Consider the following 13,871-nt stretch of genomic DNA (forward strand, 5'->3'; position numbering starts at 1 on the left):
AATCTTCTGTATTGTATTGTATTGTATTGTATTGTATTGTATTGTATTGTATTGTATTGTATTGTGTGTGTGTGTGTGTACACACCCTTGCACACATATGGAGTTCAGAGGGCAATCTCGGGTTTTGGACAATGTCTTCTACCTATTTGAGACAAGATTTCTTTTGTTGTTTCGCCGCTGTTTAAGTTGAGCTGACTGGCCCATGGGCTTCCAAGGATTCCCCTCTGTCTTCCTTTAGCTTGTTTTAGGTTCCCTAGGATTATAAGGCTTGTGCTGCTACCTGGTTTTTATGTGAGGTATAGGGGCTTGAATTGCCCTCATGCTTTACCCACTGAACCTTTTCTTGGTTTTTATTAATTTTTTTATTTTTATTTTTTTACAAAATATTCTTTGAAATTTTCATATCTGCATATGCCTCATTTTTATAAGCACACAAGTAACTGGAATCATGTTCTGCTCAAAACAATGTCACCTTGATGTAGTCCTATCTGTAAAGACTCTGTTTCCAAGTAGTCATATTTTAAGGTTCTAGGTAGACATGAATATTGAAGGGACACTCTTCAACACACTGGCTGACTGAGCACAAAACAAAGGTAGCAGGGGCTGGCTGACTTGCTCCCCTGAGCCATTTTCCAAGCCAGTGGCTTTGTTTCCATGAATCAAGCAAGGTGCACTTTATTTTGGAGCAGAAGACACACAAAATTTGTGCCATATAGGCCAGAGTAGTTAATGGAAGGGGAAGAGTGTGCGGGGTTCTGTGCTGTCATCTTGCATCTGCATTTCCCCAGCTCCTGGGGATTTCCCCAGCATTCTCAAAGAACAGAGTTCTGAGTTCTAGTACCCTCAGTTCAGCTAGAGTTGAAGATGACCTGGGCCACCAGCTACAGTAGTCACTGGGGACTTAGTGAGTACAAAGGTCCAATGTAGTAAATGTGAGGAAGAGAGGATGAATCTTATTGCCTTCACCATGGAGGAGAAACTATTGATTTTTGGTGACTGTGTTATTTAGTTTGTTACAGAAAATGTCATATGCAAAAAAGGTAACAGTGTAGCATAATGTGCCCTGCATGCTGGCACCTAGCTTCAGAAGTTGACATTTTACTATTGCCCTTGCTTCTCCAGATTCTCCTTACTTTGGGAACAAGGATGTATTTTGGAGCCAATCTCAGATTTCATATAGCTTACATACAGTGCAGTATAGCTTCATACTTCATCCATGTAGCCTCATCCAAAATCTAAAACCCAAATCAAATCAATTTTTTTTCTGTTGGTGTTCAAAAAGTTTCAGATTTCAGGAGGACACTTGTAATTTCAACTATGGAGAACAGAAATATTTGTGAAGAAAACCTATGCACATCTCTAAGACTCCAAAGCAAAACAAGACTCAGGCTGAGGAGATGGCTCAGTGGGTAAAAGCTCTTGTTACCAAGCTTAATGACTTGAGTTCCATACCCAGAACCTACATGATGGCAAGAGAGAACCAACTCCCAAAAGTTGTCTTTAGAGCCCCACACATGCACAGTAATACAGGTGTTCCTTCCCCAGAGTTTATTATATTAAATAAATATAAAGCACACATCCAGAAGTCAAGTCACTTCTGGGTCTAAACACTTTGGATAAAGAATACACTACATACACAAACAACACACACACACATACACACACATGCTTACTCATTATAGACTTATGAAATGACTACCATATCATAGCTGAAATTTTCATGAGCCTTATTATTAACCAACAATTCATCTGCCCTTGCTTTTCCTTTATTTCTCAAACCTGTTTTTATTTTTAAAAGTGGTGTGTAAATCAAGAGCCAACCAAATTATACACATTGGTTGGATTGTCTCCACCAATAGCTCTCCACCTTCTTCAGTGCTCTATATTTACTAAGGAACAAAAACTTATCCACATCTTGGATGTGGCTTTTTGCATCCTGGGGCATCAACCTGTAGATCCAAGCTCTTTGCTGTTTCCTTTTATTCCTCCCCCACCTCTTCCTTTTCCTGTCTTCCTCCTCCTCGTAGTGATATCTCATAGTTAGTGTGTTTCATGAGAGAGTACATAAAACTGGTTTTCTTTCTAATGTCATTAAGAATGCCCCCATGGATCCATGTGGTGTTGGCATGTTTGTCATCCTTCCTGCTGAGCCAGTGCACAGTCAGCTACTGGCAGCATGCTGGATGCTGGAGAAGACAGTGGTTCTCATCCTGCAGGTTACAAGCCCTTTGGGGGTTGTATATCATATATTTACATTGTTTCATAACAGTGGCAAAATTACAGTTATGAATTAGCAACAAAATAATAGTATGGTTGGGGGGGGGGGTCACCATAACCTGAGGAACTGAATTAAACGGTCATAGCATTAGGAAGGTTGAGAATGCACTAGAACTTGAAAAATACAAGTGTGTAGTCGCTGTCCTAGTTGGAAGAAACCAGAAGCTATGGGTGGAGCCTTAGCAACAGTACTCCTTTGTATCTGGGACTTAATATTTGTACATCTTTATGAACCTTGATGCAGCTACACAGTATATAATAAAAGATAATAAAACATTTTCAGCCACGCGTGGTGGTGCACACCTTTAATACCAGCACTTGGGAGGCAGAGGCAGGAGGATTTCTGAGTTCAAGGCCAGCCTGGTCTACAGAGTGAGTTCCAGGACAGCCAGGGCTACACAGAGAAGCCCTGTCTCAAAAAATCAAACCAACAAACCATTTTCATCTCTAAGTATTAATCATGTTATGTGCTTGGAAATTTACTCTTCTAGTCATTTTGAAATGAAGCACAGATTGTTTTAACCAGTAGTTACCTAGTAGCTCTAGAGAAGAACCAGTATTCTGCCATGATGTGTTTTGGTGCCATATCACTCTGCTCTTTCCAGTCTCCAGCCATCAGATTCCATTGTTCTTCCCCAAGACCAACCTACTAGTTTCCACAAATGAATGATATCATGGCATTTGTGTTTCTGTCTGGCTTTTTTCACTTAACATAATAATTTCCATTTCTCTTCATGTTGCTGCAAAAGGTTTTTAGTATTCCATTCTTTTTATGACTGAATACTATTCTAGTGTGTAATGATACCACAACATCATTATCTGTTCATCCATTGAAGGGCATTGGACTGATTGTGTATTTTTTAATAGTGCAATAAGAAATATAGGAATATAAGTATCTTCTGGTATAATGACCTCAGCTTTGAATGAGTCTTACCTAGTTGGGGACTTGCATATGGCCATTTGATTATTTCCTTTTTTTTTTTTTTTTTTTTTGGTATTTAGTGGCTCTGTATTCCAAATATTGATCCATTGTTGGATGAATAATTTGCAAATGTTTTTTCCACTCTGTAGACTCTCATTTCTTTACTGTGTGAGAAATTCTTAGTTCATCATCCTGTTTGTCTGTTTTCATTGTCTGTGCCTTTGGGTCCTGTCACTAAAATCAAGTCATCACCAAATCACACCAGGGTACAGAAGCCTTCCTCCTGCTCCTGCAGTGATGTTATAAGTGTATGTTTTCCATGTAGGCCTTTGCCCCCGCTGTCAGTGAGAGGATGAGATGCAGTGTTCTTGTTTTGTTTTGTTTTGTTTTTGAGATGTAGTGTTATTTTGCTGCCATGTGCATGTGTTGTTCCAGCACTGTTTAGTAAGAGACCGAGTTTTCTTTGTCCACCTTACACTAAATGTTTCATTTTTATGGCTTTTGCGAATGGGTTGATCTCTTAATTTTCTTTTCAGCAATTTCATTGTATGACCTGTGTTTGGAATCTTAGAACGCATCATAATGATGTGGGAGAATGCAAGTTTGAGGGCAACCATGGTCATATACTGAACTCAAGGGCAGCCAAAGCTGCACAGAGAAAGCCCAATTTTTGTATGCTTAATGCTATTCTTCAGTTCTGATAGCTTTGTGATGGGGAATTTAGGTTTTTTCTACATATAAAATCATGTCATATGCAAATATGGATAATGTAACTTCCAGTCTAGATATCCTATTTTCTCTTTCCTGATACTCTTGCTAAGACTTTTCAGTACTGTGTTAAGTAAGAGTGGTGAGGTCAGATCCCTTTGTGGTTTATAGCCTTAGAGGAAATGTTTGCAGTCTCCTTGCTCAGTGTCATATGGCTGTGGGTTTGCATACATAGCCTTTAGTATTTAGAGGATCTCCTTTGATATATTATCTGGTAAAAGTGTTCTGCCATGTAAAATATTAAATCTTATTGCACACTCTTTATGTATGGAGATGAAAATATATTACAGTCCTGAATTGTGGTGCTGTGTTTTGCTTATTGGCTTGTATATGTTGAATCCTTGAATTTCACTTTATCATTTTGATCTTTTCCATGTACCAACAAATATAGGACAATTGCATTTTATTGAGAAGTTTTGCAGCCATGTTTATCCAAAATATGGATTATAGTTTTCCTGATTTTTCATTCCAGGATATTGAGGAAAGCTGGACCTATAAAAGTGTTTGGCAGAGTTCCTTCCATTTCAATTTTTTGAAGTTCTCAAAGAATTGCAACTAGTTCTCTAAATGAACAGTATAAGTCAGTAGTCAATTCATTAGGTCTTAGACGGTCCTTTACATTTAAGGCTTCAGGCTCACGACTCAGTACTGGTTTGCTTAGACTTTCCCTTCTTCTCTCCCTTCCTCCATCTCTCCTTTCTTCTCCCCTGCCCCAGTTTACTTTTTCGAGTTTTGTTTCTCTGCATAGCCAGCTGCACTGTTTTCATTGAACTCAGTATGAATCCTAGTTGGCCTCAAACCTGAATCCTCCTGCCACTTCCACCTCTGTCCTAGAGTTACAAACAAACCACCATGTCTACTTGTGCTTGATTGACTCAGTTGTGGTGGTTTGTATGTGATGCTCATGGATCCATCCAGTCTTCTAGGTCCCGAGTTATTTCAGTATGTAGTTTCTCAGGAGAGTTTTTATGACCCTTTGTGTTTCTGGGCTGTATGTTACATTATCTTTTTCATCTCTGATTTTGTTTGAGATTCATTCTCATTCATTCATTCATTCATTCATTCTCTCTCTCTCTCTCTCTCCTTCCCTTCTTCTCTCTCCCTCTCCCCCTTTCTCCCTCCCTCTGTGTGTGTGTGTGTGTGTGTGTGTGTGTGTGTGTGTGTGTAGTCTAGCTTGAAGTTTGTCTGTCTTGTTTTCCTTGTTGCTCATCTTTTCTTTTAGTTTATTTCTTCCCTATTTCTTTGCTTCTACTAGTTTTTGGTCTGTTTTGTTGCTGCTTTTCTGAATCCTTAAGATGCACTGCTCAATGTTGGCTTTAGGTTGTTTGGTTTTCTGATGTATGGGGATATTGCTATATATTTTTCTTTGATTGTATTACACAGTTTGGGGAAATTTGTTTTCACTTACTGCCAGGAAATGTTTATGTTCCTTTAATTTTCCAGTTAATTTCATTTTCTAGCTTCTGCTTCCCGTCCACTGTTTCTACACTTTCCATTCTTCTTACTGCTATGAATTTGTAAGTTTGCCCCCATTGTGTTCTGAGGAGGTGCATGATATTATTTCAGTTTTAAAAACAGTGGTGGCGCACACCTTTAATCCCAGCACTCGGGAGGCAGAGGCAGGCGGATTTCTGAGTTCGAGGCCAGCCTGGTCTACAAAGTGAGTTCCAGAACAGTCAGGGCTACACAAAGAAGCCCTGTCTCAAAAAACAAACAAACAAACAAACACAACCCAAAAACATTACCCTAAATCAAGTGCTGCATAAGTTATCCAGAGGATGTTCATGTGGCATTGAGAAGAATGTGTTCCATTCTGTTGGATGAAATGTGTCTGTAAGATCCATTTGCTCTGTGCGAAATCCTCAGCCAGTACCTAGAAAGCATACAATATTCTTTCTGTGTATCGGCTAATATTATTCTAATCAAGTTAACAGATATTTTTCCTAATGGAGGGAATACTTTTATAGCTATTCATTTTTACCAGTACAACCCTGGACCAGCTTTGTCATAATTGACTTGCGAATATAACACTAACTTGTTTTTCCCATACAGTACAGTCATGCAAAATTGGTGTTTCAAACTATAGCACATGTCTGGTATATATCAAGATTTAAGGTTTTTAAATTTTCTACCATGCCTTGAAACTGGATCTTTTGAAAGACAGTTACTAATTGAGCAGTTATGTCTGCATTAGAGGAAGACTTTATATGGGAAGTAGATTTGATATGCTCTCTGACATCTGCATAGAGTTCAATGGATGGAAAATCCTGAAGGCAGAGAGCTGTGAACAAAGTCATGGCAGCGAGATTGACAGTATCTCAGGGCACAGGCTTTAAATTCTAAGTACCCAAAGTAGAGTGATGCAGTATGGTTGTAAACCTAAAAAAATGTAAGCACTATCTTATATCTGTGGTGTTCAATGTTAGCAAGGTACCTTATATTGCAAGGTTTGGGAGTGGGACATATTCCGAGAGTTTGAGACAGTGGTCTGGTACATCTTCATACATTTGAAAGGGAAGAGAGCTGGCCTTCCATCCTACCATCCTTCCTCCCTTTGTCTTCTCTCCCCTGCCCTCTTCCTCCTTCCTCTTTCCTTCTTCAGAAGATGCAGTGCAAAGATTGGCATTCCATGAGTTTTGCAAATGAATGTGATCATTGTGTTGGCTGTCACTAGATGGCGCGCACGAGCCCAATTTCTGTGTATTTCCTCTTCACCTCCAAAGAGATTAATACTTAAAGAGAATTGGCAACTGGATTTGAGTGACAAGATTATTAGCTTTGCCTTTCAAAAGTCACTTGTAAACCTGCAATGGTTTTTTTGAAGTCTTTTTCCATGGTGTTTTGTTTGTTTGCAAAACCCTTTAAAAGCACAGTGCGGTATCAGTTTTAATGCCTTAGAGTACAAAGAATATTCTAAATGTACTTTGTTACTGTGTCATTTGTAAAAGTCAGCTGGAGTTTTCTGTTCCAGGGCTTCAGTATTCAGCATCTCTTCCTTTCAGCACATTCTAGAACAGGGGAGCCCTTCTCCTACCCTTCACACCTGCCTTTTTCATTGTCACACAACTTGTGTTTCCATTTCCAACACTGTGTGGTGTGAGGTAGTATAGAGGCCAGGGTGGGACGATCTTAATCCTGGTTATCAAAGGTAAGGAGCTAGAAACTAGGAAGAGGTGATCATGTCGGCGGCTGCATCTGTCCACACTGCCTTTGCTCTGTTTTGGGTGGGGATGGATAGGAATCTTCATGTCAAAGAAATGCTCTCCAGGCCGTGCAGGGACTGCAGGGACTCAGTCTGTGGGCCAGGCACTGCGGGCCAGAATCTGATGTCATTTTTGTTTTTGTTTTTCTGTCACAGCACGTGCCCTTATAGTCGGCCTCCCTTTGGCTATGGAAATTTTCCAAGTTCAATGCCAGAATGTCTTGGTTATTATGAAGACAGATACCAAAAACATGAAGCTATCTTTTCAGCTTTAAATAGAGACTATCCTTTCAGAGACTATCCAGATGAGCACACACACAGTGAAGACTCTCGGAGCTGTGAGAGCATGGACGGGCCCCCTTACTACAGCAGCCATGGCCACGGTGGGGAAGAGTACTTGAATGCCATGCCCACTCTGGACATTGGAGCCTTGGAGAATGTCTTCACAGCCCCAGCCTCAGCCCCCTCTGGTGTCCAGCAAGTCAATGTCACTGACAGCGACGAGGAGGAAGAAGAAAAAGTGCTCAGGAATTTATAGTTTAAAATATGCGCAGAAAATAAACATTTCTTAAAATATATTCTGGGTCAGTTGGTGTGAGAAAAAAAGCCTAGAATGTTTTGCTGAGTGTTTTCAGCCAGGATCTGAGGAGTCAGGACCAAGTGCCGTCCATGTCTTCCCAAGTTCTCCTTAGTGACCCTGCACTCCCGGTCTTACAATCCCAAGTAGTTACTTTCATGGCTGAAATTTGCACCAACATGTGATAGCATTACGCTATCTTGGAAAATTCGAAATTCAGAAAGCTCCCGTGGCATATGAGGACGCATGTGAGTATATCATCTGCACAGCAAGTGTGATATCTCAGGGTACATTATTTTATTTTTCTGAAAAATTTTGGTGTTTATATATTTATAGATGTTGTCAGTTTTTATGTAACATTTTGAAAATATTTTGATAACTTGTAGACATGGACTAGAACTCAATTGCTAAATTTAATTTACACTAATAACCAATTATAAGTTAAAAATGTATTTTAATGACACCGAGCAGTTCCTTCAGATATATTCATTTCTGTTACTGAACATTTTATCATCATTTTAACTATCTTTCCCATGCATTGTTATATTGTTGTTGTAACTAAATAAACAGATGAAAATGCTCTTGTTAAATGTTTTCTGTTGAGAGGAGGGAGGTGAGCACACAGAGTGCGGGTCAGGGGTGGTTTAGCTTTTATGCCACTGCAGACACTTTATTAGACAGCAGCAGAGTGGCACAGAACCCTGTTGGTTTGTGTATTAATTACGTGTGTCATTGCTGCGACAAAATACCTGAGAAAAGCAACCCAAGGAAGGGTTTATTTTGCCTCATGGTTTGATGGTGCAGTGCATCATGGGGGAATACATGGCATTAGGAACTGAGGTGGCTGGCCATGTTCCAGCTGTGCTCAGGAAGCAGCAGATAAATCCTGGGACTAAGCTTGCTTCTTCTTTGTAAGATGAAAACCCCAGCCCATGGCACGATGCCATCCACATTTAGAGCATGCCATCCCCTCTCAGTTACCCTGATCTACAAACTTCCTCAGACAGTCCAAAAGAATTGTCTCCTATGTGATTCTAGATCCTGTCAGGTCACCAATCATTGTAAACCACAGTTTGCAAGAGGTTTGAAATTGTACCATCAAAGATATTCTAATGTAAAATCTAATGCTATTGTGCAAGTCTGCCAATGATTTAAACACTCCCCAAAGGGGTTATATTGGGTTCATCTCTCTTGAATTGAAGACCATGGAACTTTCTTGCAATTCTATACACCTGTAGACTTAACTCATAGTAAAAATCAACAAAATGCCATTCATGTTGTCATAGCTTGGCAAGTATCCATTTGTGAATAAAAAAGACCCCATTCAGAATAGAATAAGATGGCCAGCCGTGAGGTCATTTAAAAAGACATCTACAAGGAAGAAAGTGAATTGGTGGGAAATTGCCACAAATCAAGACACTTCCCTCAGGCATCTGTGTAAATTGTATAAACTGAAGTCTTCTTACTTAAACCTTATAAGTGTGAGCTTCCAGTGACTGGAGGTTGGAGATGAGATTTTTGAAAGAAGCCCTTGCTGTTGTCATCTGAAAGTTAATGACAAGGTATTGCTACAAAGCTGTTGGGGAAAATGTTTGTTTTCTGAGGTAAACCTCTGAACATCTTTTAAGACTCAAGAGTATGTCCAGGAAAGCTTCCTTTAGAACTTCAGATCAGCTGGGAACCATAATTGTCCCATAGTGGAGCAGGCATTTGAGCAGACTGGTGTTCGGGATGTATCATTCACAGCTGCAGCCTTCTTACTGAACTAAAGTTACTGTTGGGGATCCATTTCAGCACCCTCAAGTTGCGGGTATAATGTTTGCATGCCTGTAATTTCTTCAGCTTTGATACTCTTTGTGTGTGTCTGTCTGTCTGTGTGTGTGTGTGCGCACATGTGAATGCAGGCCTGGAGGCCAGAGGATGGCATGGTTATCTTCAGTCGCTCTCACTGAGCCCGGCACACTGTCTCCGACTTCCCTAGCTCTCTGGTTTACAGATGTGCACCACTGTGCTTAGCTTCTACCTGGATTCTGAGGATAGGAACTCAGGTCCTCAAGTGTGCAAAGCAACATCCCCCAGTTGAGCCACCTCTCCAGCTCTGATACTCTTTAGTTGCTCAGCACAGGCAATTTTGATGTAAAGAACAAATCTTGAATTTCTTGAATGATACAAATATCATTTGCCATTTTATGTGTGAACTGAAGAAAGATTATGTATTTACTGTTAAACGGTTGCTGTGTAGGAGCAATGCATGCAAAAGCTTGACCTGTTTTATCCCATTTCGTTTAAAAGGCTTTCATCATAGACCTTCTCTTACAGACTGCTTGGTTGAGGAAATCACTGTGTAAAATAGCAAAAAGGTAACGTTCATAGTTCGCCATTTCCTAATTACCTGTTTCCAGGGTAGCCTTTCACCTCTGACTTCTTCCTTTGTTGTTTTTAACAGAATTATTACTCATTGTGGATATGTGTGTGTGTATGCCATTGTGAGCCATGCCAGCAGAAGTCAGGAAAGGGCATAGGATCTTACGGAGCTGGAGTTACAAGAGCTTGTGAGCCATCCGACACAGGGGCCTGGAACCGAACTTTGGTCCTCTGGAAGAGCCGGGGGTGCCTTTAACCACTGTGCCATGTCTCCAGCCCCTTCTACAGCTGACACTAGCTAGGGCTAGGAAATCTCTTAATCACCTCTTGTCTATACTTGCATCAGAGGTCAGGAGTTGAGGCTGGTTCTAGAACCACGGTGTAAATTAGATTAGAAACCTGCATATTACTTAGGGAAGACCAACCACAGACAATCATGCATACCTACAAAGTGCTCACACCTGTTCCCTTACAAGTTTTCAAGCCAATGACTAGAGGTCCACATACTATACACACCATCCCTCGAGGGCATCTGCTTCTCACTAAGGAGGGAAATCTCAGTGCTCCAAGCCACAAGTGGTTTCTGAGAGTCTCATTGTCTTGTTTGTTCTTGTTAAGTTGGACTTCGTGGGATTTGTTATGCAGATAGACTCCTTTTCAAAGTATATTATAATGTCAGTAGGCTTCAGGTGTCACTCAAAGTGTTCAAGACTCACGTAGACATAAGTGCTCCAAGTATTTGCAAATTAAAAACCCATTGTACTACAGGGAGATGGGAGGGTGCCTTCCTGAGAAGCCAAGTTAAGAGAGGGGAATGTTTCTCAGGGTGTGCTAATTAGACCCCAGCATTTCAGATGTTCTGACTGAATTTGGTCAATTTTGGAAGCTGGGGTCATGCCCCACTTGAAAGACAGCAATATCCATTGTCATCATATCACAAAAGTCTGACATCTCAGGTTCCCACACTTACCTGTTGAGACTCCTTTTTTGTTTTAACAGTGTCTACTGACATCACCCAGGACACGCTTCAGAAAATGCCTACAAGTGACAGCTGGTGGCTTAGGTTTGTGAGCTTCACACATGGATTTCCACAACAGTTAGTTAGTTACCTTAAGTGCTTTGCTAAACAAAAGCAGTGTCTGAATAAACTTTTTTAAAAAATGGTGTCTAACAGTCTTCAAAGATGAAAGAATTGAAACTTGTAATCATTGTAATTCACTGCTGGCTATTAAACCGGGTTTTTAATGAACGATGACAGTGTATCCAAGAAATTATGGAGGCAAATGTGCTTTTAGCTGTCAACCAGCTGTCAGGAGAGTTCTGCCTGGGGGGAAGTTGGAGCTACATTCGACATGTTTAAGAAAAATGCATTAGGGGAAATTCACTGTACCAAGTGAGGGATTTCTTAAGGGCAGCCCCACCTATTTTGACCATATTCACATCCCACTACCCTTTACTCGATTTTCCCACTAATCTCCTGTCTCTTCCCTGAAAGTCTCCCCCAACCTGTGTGTGTATGTGTGTGTGTGTGTGATAAAATCTAGGTTCTACACATGAAAGAAAACATGACTCCGAATCTGGCCTATTTTGCTTCATACAGTATCTCTCCATTCATCTCCCTTCCCTACGATGACATACTTTCATTTGTCTTTACAGCTGAATAAAACTTTATTGTGGGGCTTCTGAGACAGCTCTGTGGTCACATGGCTTGCCTCACAGCCTAAAAATCTTGAGTTCCAGCCCCAGACCCACTGTCTGGCTGGATTATATCTTTGATAAGCTTCTTAGCAGTTTTTACACCTCCCCTTGACACTGCACCATTTGAAAAAGGTTTTCAGGTTTGTCTTACAAACCATGTAACCACAACATCAGAAGACAGAAAAGGGCGCTAACCTACCAACCCTATGATGAAATCTCCAGGCAATCTCTCATTCTGACAAAAAGAAGATTTTTCTCTGTGCTGGGATGTGAGGTTGGAATTGAGTGGAAGTTACTGTTGGCATGAGAACTGAGCAGCTGGGGCAGATAGAGTTCCCCCAGGTCCAGTTTGGACCACAACATGAAGGGTGGTGAGCAGATCTCATGGAAGACCATTCTAATCCCTCTTAGGCCATGCTCTGTCCCTGCCCTGCCTGATTCCAGCTCATTCCTCAGGTCTCAGTTTACACAAATCCTAGCTCTCACCAGTGACTGCAAGCCTTCATTCTTTTGGTAACAGAACCCTACAATTCTATTCAATGTGGTCATTCTGAAATGCTATTTCAGCCCTTGAAGTAGGGTATGGTCAAGTAGCTGAGTTCTGGACTCCTAAGATACCAAGGGATAGTCCCAAAAATATGTTTAAAAGGAGATGCTATGCCTCTCTTTGCCACTGTGACCTTTCTATTAGCTGGACTATGGTAGAGATGGCTGGAATCTTGGCAACCATCTTGGACTCTATAGGCCTCATTCTGAAAATGGTTAAGAAGACAAGAAGAGCACCACATCTGGACTGGGTGGATTGTTAACACTGAATGAAAGCAAAAGAAACACCTAACCACACTAAGCCCCAATAACTTGGTTTCCTCTGCCACATGAAGCTGAACTGGACTCTTCCTAATACAGGCTTTTGTCTTCCAGGATGCATGCAAAAGCCCTCACAGCCTGAGCCAAGTTCCTGCTTTATGTACCCACAAGGCAGGTGTGCACATCTCCCACTAGAGTCTAAACTCCTCTGTGACGAACCAGGACCGGTGCTCTGTTTTACAGACCCGAAAGACGTGATTGGTGAACAGGATAACAGATGCAGCCTCTCATCCTTAGCATCACAGGCCAGGAAATTCACTGGGCAGCAGACAAGCAGTGCTCCCCAAGTCTGCCTAAGCAGAGCTCCCCACGTGTGCCCTAAGCAGCACCTAGGCACCTCTAAGAGAACAACATCCTGATTCTCCTGAGTCTTGTCTATTAAAGACTGATCCCTGAAAAGCTATTGTAAAGCCCACTAGGAAACGATTGACAAATGGTGTTGGGGAACTTCCTGATAACACCAGCAAAACTTCCCCTCTCCTTCCTTCCTTGCCTATGTTGCTTTCAAGGTCCAACAGTTCAGTGCCTTTCCACACTTAAGCTCAAGGCAATTGCCCAACTGAGAATTGCTCCTGACAACATAAAGATGGAGGCAGGGTAAACAGCAGGTTCAGAATCCTCCCAGGATGACATGGACACTGGAAACTATTAACTGAGAAATCCTCTTAGTTATTTTTATCTATTTTTAGCACCGTCCTGGTGATTCTGGTCTATTACTCCAGCTACTTGGAGAGTGAGGCAGGAGGATCTCGGGTCCGTGTCTACCTGTGCTATAGGGTGTGTTCAAATCCAGCCTGGGCAATTTAGTGAGAACTTCGTCCTGAAATAAGAATTTGTGAGGGGCTGGCGAGATGGCTCAGCAGGTAAAAAAAAAGCACATGTCATGCAAGCCTGGCCTGTTGTGTTTGTCCCTGGAACCTATGGTGAAAGGAAAGAAGCAACTCCCCAGAGTGATCCCCTGACCTCTACACACACCATGACATGCACCCACATGAACCCACAACACTCTCACAGCAAAATAATATTAAAGACATTTTTAAAACTCCTACAGACCAGGCAGTGGTGGTGCACACCTTTAATCCCAGCACTTGGGAGGCAGAAGCAGGCGGATTTCTGAGTTCAAGGCCAGCCTGGTCTACAGAGTGAGTTCCAGGACAGCCAGAGCTATACAGAGAAACCCTGTCTCAAAAAACAAA

The 13,871-nt window shown here is 41.4% G+C and overlaps 1 protein-coding gene across 1 annotated transcript in view; it reads left to right on the forward strand.

The window, feature by feature from the left end:
• Sox30 (SRY-box 30) overlaps positions 1 to 8,323 on the forward strand; it is a 31,332-nt gene extending 23,009 nt beyond the window's left edge. Inside the window, exon 5 of the mRNA XM_021177155.1 lies at positions 7,326 to 8,323. Within this exon, the coding sequence (XP_021032814.1) occupies positions 7,326 to 7,707 (382 nt within the window). The 3' untranslated portion in view covers positions 7,708 to 8,323. The remainder of the gene's footprint in view (positions 1 to 7,325) is intronic.
• The last annotated feature ends 5,548 nt before the right edge of the window (positions 8,324 to 13,871 follow it).

The sequence above is a fragment of the Mus caroli genome, chromosome 11, assembly GCF_900094665.2.
Source record: "Mus caroli chromosome 11, CAROLI_EIJ_v1.1, whole genome shotgun sequence".
Classification (NCBI taxonomy): Eukaryota; Metazoa; Chordata; class Mammalia; order Rodentia; family Muridae; genus Mus; species Mus caroli.